Consider the following 19,844-nt stretch of genomic DNA (forward strand, 5'->3'; position numbering starts at 1 on the left):
TGCGCATCTCCTCAGCCTCCCTCACCGGAAGACCATGGGCTACGGACACGGCACTCACGCACTGCGGTCAGCCCAGACCCCACCGCTGGCCGCCCCGAGCCCCGGCCCTCCCCATGTCCTGGCAGCTCCCGTTTGTTCTCATCCCAGCGCAAGAGGGGCCCCGTGAGCCACAGGCTGAGCCTGGCCACTCCCCAGCCCCACTCCGGGCAGCCCGCTCACCTCTCTGCTCAGACGGCAGCACCCCTCCTCCCACAGGGCCTCGGCCCCACGGATGACGGGTAGGCTGCTGTCCAGGCCTCCTCTCTGGAGCCTGGCCACCCCTCCCTCCCCACTCTCCCAACCAGGACACGACTCCCTGTGGATGTGGCCCCGCGCACAGAGGAAAGGAGCCCCTGCCCACCGGAGCGCCCCCCTCCGCACACAGAGAGGGAGGGAACCCCCTGCCCCCGTGCCTCTGAAATGCCTCTGCTTTTCCTGTCTTTGAACAGAGCTGCAGGTGACACTCAGGGAAAACTGAGGGAGAGATCACCACAAACTAAGGACAGACGTCTAGGTCTCAGGGGACAGGGGCCTCACCCGGGGGCAGCAGAGCTTCAGCAAGTTGATGGTCTTCCCGCAGACGTACACATCGTGTGCGATGTGCTTCAGGAACACGGGGACGCAGTCCTCCACCTCTTTGGAAATGAGCACGTAGCCGTGGGTCCAGTAAAACTTATCTGAACACGGGACAGGATACGCCGCTGGCCACTATCAGGCATGGGCCCTGAGCCACCTGATGGCAGAGGCCCAGCCCAGCAGCCAGCGGCCACCTACCTCTGAAGCCCAGATACTCCTGGTTCACCTGGATCATGAACTCGCCGTAAACGTCCCGGAAGACCCCGCTGTAGACCCAGTCGTGAATGAACCTGCGGGCAGGCAGCCGTGAGGCGGTGGGCTACCGGCCAGCTGCGGTCCCCCTTCCTGCACCACCCCTGCGCCCAGCAGGTGCCTGACGAGGCCACAGGCACGCGCGCGCGGACGGGCGGGCGGCACCTGGTGTAGGGCTCGCAGCTGGTCTGCAGCAGGGACAGCAGCACCGGGTAGTGCTCGTTGCTGCAGTTGTCCAGGGCCTCCTGGTACAGGCAGGACAGCAGCCTCACCCCCTGGGGACAGCAGAGGGGGCTCAGCACACGCCTCGCCGCAAGGAGCCCGCCCTCGGCCACCTCCCCGGTCCCGACCTCGCAGGGCCACCGCACAACTCACGGTCGGGAATGCGGCCCTCGGTCCCCCGCCGCTCCCAGCTAGGGGTGCAGCGCCCACACCACAGAGCTCGGCCAGGTACCTGGACACACGGGCCTGAGTGAGGCTGGGCAGGAGACACGCAGGGGCCCCAGACCCCCTGACACCACAGCAAATGTGTCCCTGGCTGGTCTCTGCCGGCCTCCGTGCTCCAGCTGTAAAACCACCTGCACTTCAAGGTCCCAGGTTCGAGTTTCCTGCCTGACCGCTCCCTGGGCACCCCGTGCACCTCCACCTCCTTCCCAGGCCCAGGGGAGACTCAGAGCCACCCTGGTTCCGCGGCCCCTCTCCCACACCTGCAGCACCCCCACTGCCTCGCCCAGGCGGCCACCTCTCTGGCATGGATGACCGGCAGGACCCCTCCCTCCCTGCAGTCTGTGCTCCACACGGCACCCTGCAGGCACCCCCAGACCCCCTCACTGCACCCCACCTCCAGCCCTGCTGCCTGGAAGGGTTCCTCTCCCCCCGAACCCTCCCCACAGCGTCCCCAGACCCTCCTGCTCCCTTCTCCAGATAGCACCTGCTACAGACACTGCCTGGTGCTTACCAGCTGGGCCCTGAGTGCCAGAAGCCGGGTCTGCAGGAACCCCGTGCCCTTCAGGCAGGAACCCCACCCCCAGACAGGGCTTGCCGCGGCAGGCCACCAACAGATACCCAGGACCCAGCACCCCGTGCCCACGGCACCCTGTGCACTCATCTGGACAAGAGCCATCCAGACACGGACCAGGGGCGCTGTTCTCAAAGCCAGCCCCCCGCCGGCCCCCACAGCCCCCACGCAGAGGCGCACCTGAGCTGCCGGCCCAGTTTCTTGAAGAGAAAGCCAATGGCGAGGAGGCTCAGGGTGGGCGGAGTGGAGAGAACACAGGCCCGGTAGTAGTGCAGGTACCTCCGCAGGCCGCTGCTGAAGGCCTGTAGGGCAAGGAGGCCAGGAGGAGGGCAGCCGGGCACCTGCACACGGCCGCCAAGCTCAGAACTTGAAAGGATGCACTGGAGCTGGGGAGCGAGGCTTGGGCTCCATCCCCCAAGCCTGCGGCACCACGTTCCAAAGAACAGGTATCCGTGGGTCACGTCCAGACACCCCAACTGCACCAGGAAACCCCACAGGGGGCGGGTGCCAACTCTGAGAGGGCCTCTGGCTGCTCAAACCACTAGGGTCTTGGCAACACATGCGTCCCGGGCCCTGGGCCACACCAGAGCACGGCCCTAGCTCAGCAGCCGTCTTCACAGGAGGTCTGCACGGAACGCCCCGGAAGAAAAGCCAGTCCACCCACTAGTCACGCCCCACGTGCCCCACACAGACCCTCCTGTCTTCCCAGTTCCCTTCCCACCGGCACGGGCCCAGCCTGCACCGTCTGAAACCTACACCTCGTCACGTCACCCAACAACACTGCTGCAGGGCCACCGCGTGGCGGAGCCCGTGGGCCCTGGCCCCCCGCCTCCTTTGCTCAGCCTCCTGGATGCCCTTTCCTCAGTTCTCCCCAAACGCCCTGCTCCATCTGGATGCCTGCCACCCTGGGGGGCTCTGCCCGGCGTGAGGGCGGCTGTCAGACTGCCCAGAAGACCCGGTTCGGCTGCAGCTCCTAGAACTTCAGCTCAAGCGAGGACCTCGTGTCAGTCACTGTGCAGCTCCGTGAAGACTGGCAGGGAACAGGCCACACGTGCCCACCCCATACCGCCCAGGCCCCCCAAATGCTGGCCACACCTCTAGCCCACGGTTAAGGGACAGATGAGCTGAATCGTAATCACGGGAGACCCCGTTCCTGAAGAGTAACTACCGAGTTTCAGGGATCGCTAAAGGAGGCACATGCCTGGTCTCAGAGGCCCTGGGGCAGAGGTTCTGAGGCGCTCTCCCAGAGCTTGTCACAGCTCTCAGAAAGGCGACAGCACGAGGGCTCACGGCCATACCTGGAACACGAGGCCCTTGCTGCACGAGGAGTCCAGCACAGGCTGCAGGGAGAAGTGGCTCAGGCGCGCGTAGTGCGTCCCACACTCGGCCACCTCCGAGAGGAGGCTGCTGATGCTCTCGGGGGACGCTCCCGACACATGGACGCCCCGCCTCACCGTGAAGGTCTGAGTGGGCTGGACAGGGCAGAGGAGGGGTCCTGAGGTCAGGCACCAAGAGCCCGACATGGCGCCGTGTCCCCGTGTACCCGGCCACACTGCCTGGTGCCCCCAGGACCACGCACCCCAAACCAAGACGCGCCCACAGTGAGTGCCCACAGCTGGCGCAGGTGGTCAGAAAGCAGCCCGCCTGCCCCCACCCATGCAGGACAACGGTGCCCTTCTCCCCGACTGCACAGAAACAACACACGTCCTGGAGGTCCAGCCCACTGTGGATGAGGACGTACGAACACAGGCTGCCCCCCACGCTCCCCGAGAGGTGCACACAACAGTGTTCTTGGGGGCGGAAGCATTAAAAAGTACTTGTCGTTAGATCTAATAACCTGACTCGTAGGGATGTGTCCCAAGGAGATGACGGGCGGCTGCTGCGGAGGTGTGCCCTGCGACGACAGTGAAAGCCGCAGAGGCCGGCCCCCCATAGCCCTGGAGCCTGGCGGGCAGGGGACGGTCAACAAGCACTGCCCACCGACAGCATCACTACCACCAACACAGGGCCTCCCAGCAGGTTAAGATGCTAAATGTTGTGTATTTTATTACAATTCAAAGAAAATAATGACACCCCACCCCCACTACAGAAAAGCCCAGGACCAGATGGTGATTCTACCAAACAATTAAAGAACACCAGCTATTCTCAAACTCATCCAAAAACTGACCGGGAGGTGGGGGTGGGGGATACTTCCTAATGCTGGAGGCCAGTACTGCCCTGCTTCCAAAGCAAAATGAAGACCGTACAAGGAAGGAAACTACAGGCCAATATCCCTCGTGAGCAGACATGTTTGATAAAATACTAACAAATCAAATCCAGCAGCATATTAAACGGTGGTTCAACATACAAAAATCAATCAGTGCGGTCTTTGCTGAGGGTCCCACTGAGCTGTGAGCTCCTTCAGGGCTGTCTTTAAGAGCAGCTCCATGGCAGAAGACACCAAGACCAAAATCAAGAACTAGCAGACTGCCCCCACCTTTTTAAATTTATTTATTTTGTGAGCAAATCAGAGGACTCTAGATGCTGGCGAAGATGTGGAGAAACGGGCACCCTCCTACACTGCTGGTGGGAATGCAAGCTGATGCAGACCCTCTGGAAAACAGTATGGAGGTTCCTCAAAAAACTAACAACAGAACTCCCCTACGACCCAGCAATAGCACTGCTAGGAATCTACCCAAGGGACACAGGGGTGCTGATGCATAGGGGCACATGGACCCCAATGTTCATAGCAGCACTCTCCACAATAGCTAAAACATGGAAAGAGCCTAAGTGTCCATCAATGGACGAATGGATCAAGAAGATGTGGTTTATCGGGGCGCCTGGGTGGCTTAGTTGGTTAAGCGTCCGACTTTCGCTTAGGTCATGATCTCGCGGTTCGTGGGTTCGAGCCCCGTGTCGGGCTCTGTGCTGACTGCCAGCTCGGAGCCTGGAGACTGTTTCAGTCTGTGACTCCCTCTCTCTCTGACCCTCCCCTGTTCACGCTGTCTCTCTCTCTCCTAGAAATAAATAAAACATTAAAAAAAAAAAAAAAGAAGATGTGGTTTATCTGTACCATGGAATACTACATGGCAATGAGAAACAATGAAATCTGGCCTGTGTAGCAACATGGATGGACCTTGAGGGTGTTATGCTGAGGGAAATAACTCAGGCAGAGAAGGACAAATACCATATGTTTGCATGTATAGGAGGTTTAGGAGGAACTTAACAGAGGACCATGGGTGAGAAGGGGAAACAGTGGGGGAGAGGGAGGGAGGCAAACCATGAGAGACTCTTGAATGCTGAGAACACACTGAGGGCTGATGGATGTGGGGGGGAGGGGAGATGGGCATGGAGGAGGGCATTTGTGGGGATGAGCACTGCATGTTGTATGGAAACCAACTTGACAATAAAGTATTTTTTTAAAAAAAGTTTATTTATTTTGGGGGCAGAGGGGTGGAGGGAGACAGAATCCCAAGCAGGCTCCATCAGCTCAGAGCCTGATACAGGGCTTAAACCCAAGAACCGTGAGTTCATGACCTGAGCCGAAACCAGGAGTCAGACGCTTAACCGACTGAGCCCCCCAGACGACCCCCACGACTGCCCCTTTTGACAGGTGCTTCCCTGACCAGAACCAGGCCAGGGACTGTGGGCAGAAATATCTGGGTTTCAGGACCACTGGTGGAAGTGGTGTCTCTGGCCTTGTCCCGGGTGTCAGCCCGGGGTGACCACTGGGCAGAAGGCATGTTTCCTGGGAAGATCTGTGCTGGCTCCACCCAACTCTCCTCCCTCCTTCTCCCCAGGCAGGGAAGAGGCACCTGTGTACGTGGTGATCCCCACCCTGGGATCCTGAATCATGGCTTCATGATAAATACTTGTTGAAGAAGTGAAGTGAAGGAAAAAAAAAATCAATCAATGCAATGGGCCACGTTAATAGTATATGTGCTGCCGAAGCGAGCACTAGGCCACATTAATAGAATGAAGAAAAAAATATATGATTATCTCAATTGATGCAAAAATAGTATTTGACAAAATCCAATACACTCTTGTCATAAAACCATTCAGTAGAATAGGAAATACAGGGAACTTCCTCAACATGATAAAGCCACGTATGAAAACCCCACAGCTCACATCACTCTCAACGACGGCAAGTCTTTTCTGCTAGGGCACACAAGGAGGCAAGGGTGCCAGCTTTCGCCGCTTCCGTCTGAAGCAGCACTGGAAGTCCTAGCCGGGGCAACGGGGCGAGAGAAAAAATAAAATGTATCCAAGACGGAAAGGAAGAAGTTAAGGTATCTATCTGCAGAGGATAGGATCTTTAAAAACAATTTTTTATGTATATTTTTAATTTTTTAATGTTTACTTATTTTTGAAAGAGAGAGAGAGAGACATGGTGCAAGTGGGGGAGGGTCAGAGAAAGAGGGAGACACAAAATCCAAAACAGGCTCCAGGCTCTGAGCTGTCAGCACAGAGCCCAACGCGGGGCTCAAACCCATGAACTGTGAGATCATGACCTGAGCTGAAGCCGGACGCCCAACCGACTGAGCCGCCAGGTGCCCCAATGATGGGATCTCATATACAGGAAACCCTAAAGAATCCCACCCCCAACACACAAAACACATCAGAACTAATGAACACATTTGGCAAAGCAGCAGTTCTTTCTATACACTCGCAATGAAAACTCTGGGGCGCCTGCGGGCTTGGTCGGTTAAACGCCTGACTCCTGGTTTCAGCTCAGGTCATGATCTCACAGTGTGTCTGAGCCGTGCTGGGCTCGGGGCTGTCAGCATGGGGCCTATTTGGGATTCTCTCTCCCTCTCTTTCTGTTCCACCCCTGCTCTCCTGCTCTGTCTCAAAGTAAATAAATACACATTAAAAAAAAAAAAAGATATAGAGAGGCTGGACATTCACATGAAAGGAGTCTGCAGAGTAACATGTACAAAAGGCTTGATGTTGTAAATGTGTGTGTTTACCAGACAAGTGCCCAGCAAGAGGCAGAGGGGATGCCCGAGGCCCCGCCCGCCGGCAAGGAGCCACCCGGCACCCGGTGAAGACAGCAACAAGGCCCTACGGCACGGCCCCTCCTGCCAGGCCGGTGCTCCTCGAGGTGGAGTCTGCACTCTGTCCGAGCACAGGGAAGGCTCAGAGGGCCTCTCGGCACTTCTTGAGGCTGGGCAGGGAAAGGGGGGGTGCGTTTCTACCGTCTCACCGATGGTAATAAACATCTCATTTTTCTTCAGTTTTAAAAGGATGTTAATACCCCTTCCGCCGCGGGAGCCATTGAGGAACAGCAGCCATGGCTCTGCGTTACCCTATGGCCATGGGCCTCAATAAGGGCCACAAGGTAACCAAGAACGTGAGCAAGCTGAGGCACAGCCACGGGCGCCTCACCAAGCACACCAAGTTCGTGCGGGACATGATCCGAGAGGTGTGCGGCTTCGCCCCATACGAGCGGCAAGCCATGGAGCTGCTCAAAGTCTCCAAGGACAAGCGCGCACTCAAGTTCATCAAGAAAAGGGTGGGGACGCACATCCGAGCCAAGAGGAAGAGAGAGGAGCTGAGCAACGTGCTGGCAGCCATGCGCAAAGCGGCCGCCAAGAAGGACTGAGCCCTGCCCTCCCCTCTCTATGTAATAAAGCCTTTTTGGAACTTGGGGGGAAAAAACAAAGGATGTTAATAAAGCAACACTGTTTCGGACTGAAAAGAGAAGACCGTCACCATGGCCTCTGCGCAGGCCACGGAGCCAGCTTCCCGCCACCCCAGCACCCAGAGGCTCGCACGTGAGGCCGCCTGCTTCCTGAGTGGGCTCCCTGCTACCCTGTAAAGTGCCAGGCGGGCACTTCCTTACCTGGCAGAGGGAGAATGTGGTAGACACGACCCCAATCAAGACGTTGAGCGCATCTTTCACCAGCTCACACTCCTTCACCAGGACCGGCTGTGGGGCCTGCGGGAGGCCCCCGCCCAGCACCAGCAGCTCCCCGTGGCGGAGCCCGCAGAACCTGTCGAAGGCGTCCCTTCCCGCCTCGGTGAGGTAGGGCTCCTCCTTGTGGCCGGGGGGGCTGTGGGGGAGACAGAGGGGCAAGAAGCAGGCAAGGTGACACGCACGTTTACTGCACGAACAGAAGGCAAGAGAGGGGGACCCGAAAGAGTGAGGGCAAGGGGCGCCTGGGGGCTCAGCTGATAGAGCATCCGACTTCAGCTCAGGTCGTGATCTCACGGTTCGGGAGTTTGAGCCCCATGTCAGGCTCTGTGCTGACAGCTCAGAGCCTGGGGCCCTTCAGATTCTGTGTCTCCCTCTCTCTCTGCCCCTCCCCTGCCCTTTCTCTCTCTCACTCAAAAATAAGTAAATCTAAAACAAAAAAGAAAAAAGAAATAGTAAGACCAGGTGCGAACCAGAAGCAGCAGCAAATGCCCCCACCCGCCCAGTGCCCGAGGGGCACACAGTGGTCCTTAGGGTGACGGTCACAACATCTCTGCGTGTTAAAAATAAGCACAACTGGGGCGCCTGGGTGGCTCAGTCGGTTAAGCGTCCCACTTTGGCTCAGGTCATGATCTCACGGTTTGTGGGTTCGAGCCCCGTGTCAGGCTCTGTGCTGACAGCTCAGAGCCTGGAGCCTGTTTCAGATTCCATGTCTCCCTCTCTCTGCCCCTCCCCCACTCATACTCTGTCTCTCTCTGTCTCAAAAATAAATAAACTATAAAAAGAAAAATTAAAAATAAACACAACGTTCATGGCAGCCTTATTCACAATCCAAGTGTCCACGGACAGATGAATGGATAAAAAAAACCTGGCCTGTCTGTACAACAGGCATTTTCAGGACCTGGAAAGGACGCTGTGACACATGCTACCACACAGAGGAATCCTGAAGACATTAAACTAAGTTACACGATCCAGGTACAAAACCGTATCCTTAAAATGCTTAAGACGCCAAATTTCACGTTGTGCGTGTTCTGTCCCTCCCGTGGAAGGAGTGAATGAGCTCACTGAAGGGCCCCGGGCAGCCGGCAGGGGGAGCTCACGGCCCCCACCACTCTGGGGTCACAGGCTGGCTGGCAGGGGGACACCAGCCTCACCCCAGCAGTAGGGTGCTGCCATGCTTCCTTCCTGGAAGGGCACAGAGACCCGCAGCAGCACGAGAGCGTGAGCGCCCCCTGCTGGCCTCCCCAATGTGGTATCTTTATTCCGTCTCTCAGAGCAAGTCTCTGGAACTCTCAGGACCTTACAGGTGTGCTGGGGCCTGCACGGGGCGCCTCTGGGCACCAGCAGCTTGGTCTCCACAGGGTCCTATGCCAGGAACTCAGAAACAGTGTCTACATCATTCAGAAATGGTGGGGGGGAAAAACACCCAGTTACCACTTTTTAAATACTCTTTTGAAAACCCTCAATCTTTACTGAAAAGCAGGAAAGGACTTTTTTACAATCCACTGAAAAAGTCATTTCTTAATAGACAGAGCTCAGGGAATACAGGCCCTTTTAAAACTTTGAAAGTTTTCTTCTCGTTTTTAATACCTAACCAGCTCTTTTCTCCTCCTCTGCAAAAAAGTATTTTTGGGTCTAGCATATCAAAAACCTATCAGAAAGAGGATCATTTAGGGGCGCCTGGGTGGCTTAGTCGGTCAAGCGTCCGACTTTTGCTTAGGTCATGATCTCGCGGTTCGTGGGTTCGAGCCCCGCGTCAGGCTCTGTGCTGACTGCCAGCTCGGAACCTGGAGCCTGTTTCAGTCTGTGACTCCCTCTCTCTCTGACCCTCCCCTGCTCACGCTGTCTCTCTCTCTCTCCTAGAAATAAAAAAAACATTTAAAAAATGTAAAAANGAAAGATCATTTATTCTTCAAAGACAAAAATCATCTCCTGTGGGGTAACAGCTCCAAGCTACCGGACATTCTAACATCAGCTGCATGTCTGACCAGCGGCACGTTTTGATCCCATCAGGTGTGACATACAACGCCAGGAACGATACATCTCAGAACATGTTAAAATAAAAACATGCTTTTTAATTGATAATGCGCCATAATGGATTTCCCTTCGTTCAGCAAGTATCTGAGTGCGGCGGGGAGCCCCTCACGGGGCCAGCGCTGTGGACGGAAGAAACGAGGAAGCGCCAACTTGGGACCCAGGGCCAGGAAGGGGACAAGAGACTCTGGGAACAGCGAGAAGAGAAGAGGGGTGAGTGTGAGCACAGCCGGGCCGGGGGGGACTCCATGGGAGGGCCGGCCCTAGATCCACACCCGCGGCCAGTATGGCAGGCAGGGCAACGACGCGCTGGCAGGTGGCACGAGCCGTGCGGAGGGGGAGGGGGAGGGGCAGGAGGAGGCAGAGAGGCCAGTCCTGAGGCGTCCAGATGCGGCAGGTGGGGTGCGGCCAGACCACTGACATCAGCCCTCACCTCCTTGGGGAGAGAAAAGCACGGGCACAGGGAAAGGAAAACCCTCTCAAGTTTCAAAGTCCTTCCAAACGCTCCTCCAGGGAGTCCCTCCGGACAGGAACGTGCCACAGGCGCCGCCGTCCCTTTTCCCACAGCCCTGGCTGCTCCTGCCCCCACCCTTCCAGGGCCGGCCTGTGACCACGTGCGCCCCCTTCGGGAATTCAGGGCCAAGGGAGAAAAGCGCATGAAGGAAAACACCAGATTCACCCTGTCCCCACAGGGAACTCAGCCCTTAACATAAAGAAACTGCTTCCCCCAGAACAACTGGCAGCCACAGAGCAACGGCAGAGGGGGCCCAGCAGCGGGGAGGGCGGCCTGGTGCCGGTGCCAGGGTGAGGCACAGAGGAGAGGTCCTCCAGAGGAGGACAGGTTACAGCCCTAGGGCTGTGCAGGGACAGAGGTCAGTGTCCTAAGGCTGGGGGGGGACAGGCAGTTCTGCTTCCGGAAGGGAAGATCACTCGTCAGAACCCAGGGTAGGAAACTAGCAGGTGCCCGGGATCCAAACTGAAACAAGGTCACGAGCTTTGCCAAATGAGCTTGGAGAAGAAGGCCTCCAGGGTCAGGGGGTCAGGGGGTCAGGGGTCGGCGGGATCAAGTTCCCACCAGAACAGGTTTGGGGCCCACCACCAGGGGTGGCCCAAGGGTCTCCCTGAAGAAGCCACCCATGGTGCGCTGAGGGGACGGACTCAGGTCCTGGGAGCACGGCCGCAGCCATCCTCACAGGGAAGACCACTGTGGTCGCCGCCTGGGGGGGCACCAAGGAGATCAGATGCATTCAGAATAGGGGCGTGGAGGGGACCCGAGTGATCTCCTAAACGCTGACCTAGAAAAGCAGAAACTAATAAATGAAATCCCACCAACCAAATATTTGCAAAAGAACGTGCTAACTTGTTGGCCAGGCTGGACACAGCGAGCGCTATGGGCAAGGTTTAGACTCGCTGTGTGCACACAAGACAGGCCTGAAGCCCTAACAGGAACTTAAGGGACAGGAAAGAGCACACGACCATGAACACCGGTGGCGGTGAGGGAAGCAGGGAGCTGCCACCCCTGGAGGGGTCTGCGGGGGGCAGACGGCCGCCCAGCAGGAGCCGGGCCCAAACACAAACTGCACCTAACCGCCGCTGCGCCTCGGCCATCCTCGCCAGAGCCCCGGGGCCCAGAGCTGCATCAGGAGGCGCCGGGTGCCCCGCTGGCCCTGGCTCCCGCACTCGCGGCTCCCCACGCTGCATTCCACAGAACTGCCAACGGATGACATGGGACAAGAGGGTGCCGGGAGTAATACTAGCAACTGTGTGTCTTCTGTCCCCATCCTGGGAGGACTCTGAGAGGTCCTGAGTGCAGGGGCCTCTGGAGCAGTCGAGCCCAGGGACAGAGATGCCGGCCCAAGTCAGGACAGCACGGCGTGACCGGAACTTACCAGCGCCAGCGGTGAAAAGAGCAGTGCACATGAAGATCGCTCCCTCCCCGGCACCCTGTGCCCAGAGAGCATTTCTTCCTGGCCCTGACCACGCAGCCTGCCAAGCTGCCCTCGACACCTCTGACCGGGAGCCTTCACGGTAAGGACATAACTCAGCGGCCAGCGGACTGTTCGACTTGCGGGAGTCATTGGCGCCGGGCAACCTCTGTGAGGCCGGCAAGTCCTTCCCCTCTGAATCGCTCTCAGCACCCATGACCCGGGCAATTCTATAAACTAGACTGACTGAAACTTCCAGGCTCCTAATCCCACTGGAGCCCACGACAAAAGCCATGCTCACACGTGGGGGGTGGGGGGTGCATTTCACGGCAAAAGCGCTCATACCATCCAACTTGTTCCCAGCACCTCCGCTTGCTGGCCTCGTAGGTGAGCACGGCGCCCCACAGGTCGATGTCCGGGGTCGTGCCTGGTTCAGACTGGGAGTCAGGAGTCAAGTTAGATGCTGACTGGAACCCTTCATCTTCCGACTGATCCACACTCTGAGGAACCTGGAGACCACCAGAAAGAACATGGGAAAAAACACCACGCGTGTCTAAATTTCAGCCAAGTGTGATCAGAATTCCAGGACTTTTCCACATACTTCCAGTTACTAATTACAAGAAATACCTCAGGGAATGTTTCCTCTATTTTTCCCAAGCACATAAGTACTACATGTTTTCACTCTCACTGAATCATTTAAGGGATTAAATTCATTTATTAAATTATCAATTTCCAGGGGCACCTGGGTGGCTCAGTCGATTAAGCGTCCGACTTCAGCTCAGGTCATGACCTTGCGGTTCGTGGGTTCGAGCCTATTTCATATTCTGTGTCTCCCTCTCTCTCTGACCCTCCCCTGCTCACATGTCTCTCTCTCAAAAATTAAATAAATAAATATAAAAGAAAATTAAAAAAAAAAGATTAGCAATTTCCTGGGGCACCTGGGTGGCTCAGTCAGTTAAGCATCCGACTTTAGCTCAGGTCATGGTCTCACTGTTCCAGAGTTCGACCCCCGAGTCCGGCCCTGTGCTGACAGCACAGAGCCTGCTTTGGATCCTCTATCCTTCCCCTGTTCGTGCTCGCGCTCTCTCTCTCTCTCTCTCTCTCTCAAAAAATAAACGTTGGAGAGAGAGAGAGAGAGACAAAGTGGAGGGGAACAGAGAGGGAGACACAGAATCCGAAGCAGGCTCCAGGCTCTGAGCCGTCAGCACAGGAGAGGTGTCTTTGCCCACCAAGCCGAAGCCCCCTCCAGCAGCCCCGCCTCACCACGACTCAGCCACCAAGTGAGCAGGACGGGAGAACTTCCCTACCTTTACCATGACCCAGGGAAGGTCAAAAGAGGCGTTTCCAAAAGCCCGGGGAGCTAGAGGCAAGAAAGCAAACACTCTACCTTAATGGGTAGTCCAGAGAGGTCTGCGCTGTCGGGCATCGGGGGCAGGTCCAGCCGGACATCCATGTCGTATGTGCGGCTGTGCACAAGGGCACCGAAAAGCGAGACCCGGGTGTCTCTCTCAAACCTGTCGCCGCAAGGGTCACCATATGAGAAGAGCCCAACGGTGGGCAGGCCAGTGCCTGGTGCCGCATCCATCACCTGAAGCGCTTTCCGCACCATGTCCTGACATAAATACTCCTCTCTGGAGATCAGAGACTGAACGTCCATCTCAAACACACTCAGGTCGTAGCAGTCATAGCCACTGTAGGGCACGTTTCTCCCAACGTGCTTGTTGTTAAAGAAGTAGTCCCGCTTGCGCTGCAGCAGCCGAGGGGGCCCGCTGCCCGCCAGCCGGACCAGGAGGTCCAAAACAGACCCCACCTCCGCCAGCGGACAGCCAGGGGCTGCTTGCAGCGCCTCCACCAGCTCCTCCAAACGGTCGGCCTCGGGGCCCAGGCCGCCCGCTCTCAGGTCGAAGGACAGCAGGAGGACCTTGTTCTTCACAGGGAGCTTCGAGACGTCGGGCTGCAGCTGCTGGGTCTCCTCTTGAAACAGGTTTGTGAAAAGAGCGTTGTAGGCCACCCTCTTGAGGCTCTGCTTGGCCCTCTTGCGGCTCACGCCGTGCTGGCCCAGGCGGGCCTTCGCCGCGGGCAGGAGGGCCTCACAGAGGTCGTCGAACAGCTGGGGGACGCTGGCCATGGCGCCCGCGGCGCCGCTCCAGGCCCCGGGGCGGGAAAGCACCCAGCGGCGGGAGCGGCCCAGCCCCGGCTGAACGCCAGGCGGCCCCCTAAACCCACTCTCGGGCTCGTGCCCGCCGCCCGCGATGGCCTGCGGGGCGCCACTTCCGCAGCCTTCAAACTTCGGGGGGGCGGGGGGTCACGGACGCGTGACAAAACCCGAGAGCCCGCGCCAGGGCCGGGCACAGGGCACGTGGCCGGCTTCGCACGCCCTGTCGGCGTCCCCAGAGGGGTGGGGCGGGCGTGGGGCTGGCGGCAGGCAGGCAGGCAGGCAGGGTCCCCACGCGGGGCCTCACCCCGCGAACAGACCACGGCTCCAGCTCCCGCCACCGCCGCCCCCCGAGCGGCGTCACCGCCGCGCGACCCCGCAAGCCCGCTGGGGCCGGCGCGCCGGAATTACGTCACTGGGAGGGGCGGGGCAGAGCTGGGGCGCGGGGGCAGAGCTGGGGCGCGGCGGGAGGGCCCTTCCGGCGCCCGGTGGCCCCGGCGGGGAACTGAGGCCCAACGCGGGCTAAATAAAGGAGGTGGAGTCATATTAGGTGAAAATGAGCCGAGGGAGGGCTCGGCCCTGGGCCCGGGCCTGCCCGATGGGAGGCTGGGACCGAAGTGTCCCCCGCCGCCCTGCGGCCCGGACGGCGAGACGCCTCTGCGCCCCGCTTCGCTCCAGTGCACTTTGGATCGGAACCGCCCGACTTCCCAGCCTGTCCTCCGCGAAGCCCCTCCGTGGGCTCGCCTGCGGCTCGGCGGTGCCTGCTTGGCCCAGACTGCACTTCTCACTATTCCCGAAGAAACCCATTTTTGTTGGCAAAGTAACTTGCATGTTTAAGGTTAACGTTGCTCGATGACCTGGAGTCCTGAGAAGGCCCCCGGGAAGCCGCTCGGAGCCGGCGAGCTGGCGCGCGAGAAACACGGAGCCCCCGGAGCTAGAGGGTGAGTTTGCTCGGCGCTCGGGGTCTGAGCGCCAGGCTGCCCTCGGCGTCTGTGTGAGGGCCGTCGGGGAGCCCTCTTCTCAGAGCTGGAAGGTTCGGGAAGCTGTTTGATGGGAGTCTGGAGCCCACGCTAGTAAAGAATTTTCCAGAGACGCCTGGGGGGCTCAGTCGGGTAAGCGTCCGAATTCAGCTCAGGTCATGATCTCACGGTTCGTGGGTTCGAGCCCCGCGTCGGGCTCTGTGCTGACAGCTCAGAGCCTGGAGCCTGTTTCGGATTCTGCGTCTCCCTCTCTCTCTGACCCTCCCCTGCTCACGCTGCCTCTCTCTCTCTCTCTCTCTCTCTCTCAGGTAAATAAAACTTTTTTAAATTTTTTAAAGAATTTTCCAGGCATTTTTGGTGCAAAAAGGTGATTTTATTAAAGCATGGGGACGGGGCCCTGGGCAGGAAGAGCTGGGCTGGACTGGTCAAGTACTATGGACTTGCGGAGGTAAAAGCAACGGAATTTTCTAGAAGGACTTTGATATGCCAAAGAGGACTCCTAAGATAGCAGAGACCTCACTATTGTCAGGCTAAGGTTGTTTTCCTCCAGTAAGGCCTTTAACATTAGGATAGTGGGAACGGGGGGGGGGGGGTCCTGGAGAAATGTTATACTCTGTATTTGCCTCAAGTATTTGTCAATGGGTTGCCGGTAATAAAGACCTTCTATGTTATTTACATTTTCTTCTTGCCTTTGTTCCCACATCACTGTGGAGGGGCGTGGGATACTAGGGGCTCTAGGAGACTGAGTCTGTAGGGTTCTGGAGATGGGGTTGTGGGGTGTCAGCTTGCCTTATGCTTCCTCATTGTGTTTGCTCTAGAGAAAAACCTCTAAAATGGGAGCCCAGACATCACACTGCTCTGAGGGCATCCCCCCTTTCTGGGACCCCAGCCACTTGTGCCTTCTCATGTGCAGTTCTAACCAAACAGACCCATGTAACCAAAAGTAATTTAGTGAGCGTTATGAGGAACTTTCGATCTCCCGTAACTTACTTTTCTCAAAACTGGACAGCCACAGCTCTAAAATTGTCAAAACTGCCTAAAAAGGGCGGGGGGCAGGAGCGCCTGGCTGGCTCAGTCAGTGCGGCATGTGATTCTGGATCTCAGGGTCCTGAGTTCGAGTCCCATGTTGGGCGTAGAGATTACTCCAAAAAATAAATTAAAAAAAAAAAACAAAAACTGAATGGGATGTCTACTTTGATTGGAATTTTTAAACTTCAAAACGTGGTCAGGAATCTAAAATTACCTCTCTGTTTGCCTCATCTAGAAATTATATTTTGCAAAAAGACAAAAAAAAGCTTCTGAGCCTTTTTTCCACCGCCCTGTCTTGTTTGAGGGCATGAGGCAGCTACTTTGTGTTCAAGTCCCACCTCCTCACACCTCCGCATCCTCAGTTTCCCCATTTTGATTCTCTCGACAAGCTTCTCTTTTCCTTCAAACCACCCCTAACTTTTCCCTTCCTAAAACTATCAAAACCTGCACCTTTGAAGTTAAGTCTTCTGAGGATCCAGATAGATCCCAGATTTCTTACACTGCCTGGAATAAGGCTGACCTGCAAGTTTCCTAAAGTGGCTGAGGACCCCCAAAGGTTTGCTGAAGAATTTAACATCAGTGACTCGAGCTTACCAACCTGGTTTCTCCGGCTGGTATCAGTTAGTCCATATGGCTCTTTGGTGAGGGCAGGCCCCCGGGTAAACTAGCCCCACCAATACGCTGTGAAAGGGATTTAGAGAAACCGACTCCTAATGTTGGGCAAGATGCTAGAACACTCACTGGAAATCTCTACAAAACAATGACAGGAGCTTTTCCCAAGGCTGTTGATGGGAGCAAACTTCAGGCTTGTACACAAAAGCCTGGTGACTGGTTCATGGCTACATCAACTCCAAGTTGTTTTCAAACAAAATTCTGGTCTTCCTGTAAAATTTTTAAATGTTTATGCATTTTTGAGAGACGGAGCATGAACAGGGGAGGGGCAGAGAGAGAGAGAGAGAGAGGGATGACACAGAATCCAAAGCAGGTTCCAGGCACTGAGCTGTCAGTACAGAGACCAACGCAGGCCTCGAACTCCTGAACCATGAGATTATGGCCTGAGCCAAAATCGGACACTTCACCGACTGAGCCCCCAGGCGCCCCTGGTCTTCCTTTAGATGTCGAATCCACCTGGAAGCATTTAACTGTTTATTAACAGGCTGAACCAGGCCTTTCTCCCGTAGTTAAAAGGACCAGGCTAGAGGCACCTGGCTGGCTCAGTTAGTGGAGCAAGTGACTTCTGCTCTCAGGATTGTGAGTTCAAGCCCCATGTTGGGTGTAGAGATTACCTAAAATTAAAATCTTGGGGGAAAAAAAAAAAAAAGGAACAGGAAACTGTATCCACTCCAGATTTAGCTGTTTTGGCAAACTTGCTCACTTGCATCCTAGATGAGTCACCTAAAAGCAAAATCACTAAAATTCTAAGTTTTCAACTCCGGGAAATAAAGGCCCCTCAGCAAAAACCAAAGCCTAGTTTCTGTGTCCTTGCAGAGCACCGGGACGCTGCTGAACCGATTGCTGCAAACATCAGTGCTTCCGGGGCCCTCAGCCGTCTTTCCAACGTCCTCGTTCCCAGCCGCGGGCCCCCCTTGTAATCAGCCTGGAGGACCCCCTGCCCAGGTCAGGACCGGACAGGCTGCACTGGCGCTGCCCAGCCGCCCTGCTCCGAAGCAGCCCTGCCTGCAAGCACTAGACCCTTCTGATGGGGAGGGTCTCTAATAAATCTCCACAGCTTCCCGCTTCCGAAGCTGTTCCCTTTGTCTAGGCTCTTCTGGAGACGTGTGCCCTTTTCTCCTTGGTTCCCTGCCCCTATTCATGTACTAGACTGCGATTTCTCAGAAAAATATGACAATTCATTTAAAAGGAAGGAAATAATTCTAGAATTTGACAATAGTAAACAAATTAGCCAACCAGGAGACGGGCACCTTGGTGGCTCTGTCAGGTAAGTGTACGGCTCTTCGTCTCGGCTCAGGTCATGGTCTCACGGTTTGTGCGTCCAACGGATTCTGCACTGGCAGCGTGGAGCCTGCTTGGGGCTCTCTCTGTTTTTACCCCTCCCCCACTCTCACTGTCTCCCTCTCTCTCTCAAAATAAATAAACTTTAAAAAAAAGTCATCATTGGGGTGCCTGGGTGGCTCAGTCAGTTAAGCATCCGACTTCGGCTCAGGTCATGATCTCACGGTTCGTGGGTTTGAGCCCCGCGTCGGGCTCTGTGCTGACAGCTCGGAGCCTGGGGCTGCTTCGGATTCTGTGTCTCCCTCTCTCTCTCTCTGCCCTTCCCCACTTGTATTCTCTCTCTCTCTCAAAAATAAACATAAAAAATATTCTTAAATAAAATCTTAAAAGAAAGCAAAAGATGGGGGCACCTGGGTGGCTCAGTCAGTTAAGCATCCAACTTCAGCTCAACTCATGATCTTGAGATTTGTGGGTTTGAGCTCCGTGTCCGGCTCTGTGCTGACAGCTCGGAGCCTGGAGCTGCTTCGGATTCTGTGTCTCCCTCTCTCTGTCCCTCCCCCACTCGTGCTTTGTCTCTCTCTCTCAAAAATAAATGAGCATTAAAAAAAAACAAAACCAGCAGCCAAACCTCTGTTATGGGTCCCAAGTGATGTTCTCCCAAATGATAATTTTGTAATACTGAACAGAGATGCCTGAACAACTGGCCCTAGGAAAGGAAACGTGACTTTGGAGATCTAATGGTTGCCAGTTTCACAAAAAGGGAGGACTCTGGTTTAGACCAACAACAATCTGGCCCTACCAGAAATTCTGGAATTCCCACTGCTCACCACAGTACATGCATTAAACCACCAGCCTGACAAAATGATAGTGTTCAGGGTACCTGGTCGGTTCGGTTGGTAGAGCATCTGACTCTTGATCCTGGGGTCCAGTTTGAGCCCCATGTTGGGTGTAGAGATTACTTAAATAAATAAAACTTTAAAAAGATCATAACTTAAAAAAATATATATTGGTTCAGTGTTCGTGAACCAATATTGGTGGATTGGTGGGCAAATAACAAGGCCACACAAAGTACCTGGCTCACTCGTCCCACCCGTCCAAAGTAGCGTCCCGGAAAACCTGTCCACACAGAGGGACCGCACAGCTTCCCTGTCTTGTGGATATAAATGTCTCAGTCATGGTTTGCAGGCTTTCTCACTGGGCCGAAGCTCTCTCTTCTTGACGGGCCAGTGCTGCTTCTGTGGCTGAAATTCTGTTAGCAAAGATTATCCCAACCCTGGGTCCGCCTCTTGGACTTCGCAGTCATCGGGGAACTCCTTTTACGGGTGCTGTAGGAGGTGTGCGCTGCTCGGCAGGACTTACATTTTCCTCGCGCGTTACATCACCGATCCCAGCATTAGTCATCTGCACTCCCAGCACCGTTAGGCCTCAACCGGCAAAATCTGCAGACCTTCCAAAACCCTGGGCTGAAAGCGTTGCCGTTGGTGCTTCTAAACCTCACATCCACCCCCAGGGACTCTAGAGTGAGTCCCAGCCTTTGAGATATCAGGACGTGCAGTGAATGCACTTGGCTCCTGCCTCCTCTGATTTACAACTAGTAAAAGGAGATCTACTTTGATACCGTACAGGCCTCATTTTGCTACCATTAAAAGTAACCATACTGGGGCGCCTGGGTGGCTCAGTCAGTTTAGTGTCTGACTTCGGCTCAGCTCATGACCTAACAGTTCGAGGGTTCAAGCACTGTGTCGGGCTCTGTGCTGACATCTCAGAGGCTGGAGCCTGCTTCAGATTCTGTGTCTCCGTCTCTCTCTGCCCGCCCCTCCCCCCGTCTCTCTCCCTCAAAAATAAAGAACATACAATGCCTGTCAAAATGACACCAACATTCTTCACAGAGCTAGAACTAACAATTCCAAAATTTGTATGGAACCAGAAAAGACCCCGATTAGCCAAAGCAACCTTAAAAAAGAAAACCAAAGCTGGAGGCATCACA

At 55.9% G+C, this 19,844-nt stretch overlaps 2 protein-coding genes across 6 annotated transcripts in view; one reads left to right on the forward strand and one right to left on the reverse strand.

Annotated features, from left to right (window-relative positions):
• TUBGCP6 (tubulin gamma complex associated protein 6) overlaps window positions 1-14,226 on the reverse strand; it is a 21,757-nt gene extending 7,531 nt beyond the window's left edge. For all 5 annotated transcript variants that reach the window (XM_039236293.1, XM_039236282.1, XM_039236277.1 and 2 more), the window contains exons 1-9: window positions 13,128-14,226; window positions 12,086-12,249; window positions 7,710-7,920; window positions 3,184-3,357; window positions 2,066-2,187; window positions 1,243-1,321; window positions 1,033-1,142; window positions 814-905; window positions 577-716 (exon numbers count right to left, since the gene is read on the reverse strand). In XM_039236293.1, the coding sequence (XP_039092224.1) occupies window positions 577-716; window positions 814-905; window positions 1,033-1,142; window positions 1,243-1,321; window positions 2,066-2,187; window positions 3,184-3,357; window positions 7,710-7,920; window positions 12,086-12,249; window positions 13,128-13,868 (1,833 nt within the window). In that variant the 5' untranslated portion in view covers window positions 13,869-14,226. The remainder of the gene's footprint in view (window positions 1-576; window positions 717-813; window positions 906-1,032; window positions 1,143-1,242; window positions 1,322-2,065; window positions 2,188-3,183; window positions 3,358-7,709; window positions 7,921-12,085; window positions 12,250-13,127) is intronic.
• Window positions 7,115-7,511, forward strand: LOC120234465 (60S ribosomal protein L36-like). Its single transcript, XM_039236328.1, has one exon. The coding sequence runs from the start codon at window positions 7,158-7,160 to the stop codon at window positions 7,467-7,469; it is 312 nt and encodes a 103-aa protein (XP_039092259.1). The 5' UTR covers window positions 7,115-7,157; the 3' UTR covers window positions 7,470-7,511.
• Window positions 14,227-19,844: the final 5,618 nt, after the last annotated feature.

This window comes from Hyaena hyaena, unplaced genomic scaffold, assembly GCF_003009895.1.
Source record: "Hyaena hyaena isolate Hyena2069 unplaced genomic scaffold, ASM300989v1 scaffold_4, whole genome shotgun sequence".
NCBI lineage: Eukaryota > Metazoa > Chordata > Mammalia > Carnivora > Hyaenidae > Hyaena > Hyaena hyaena.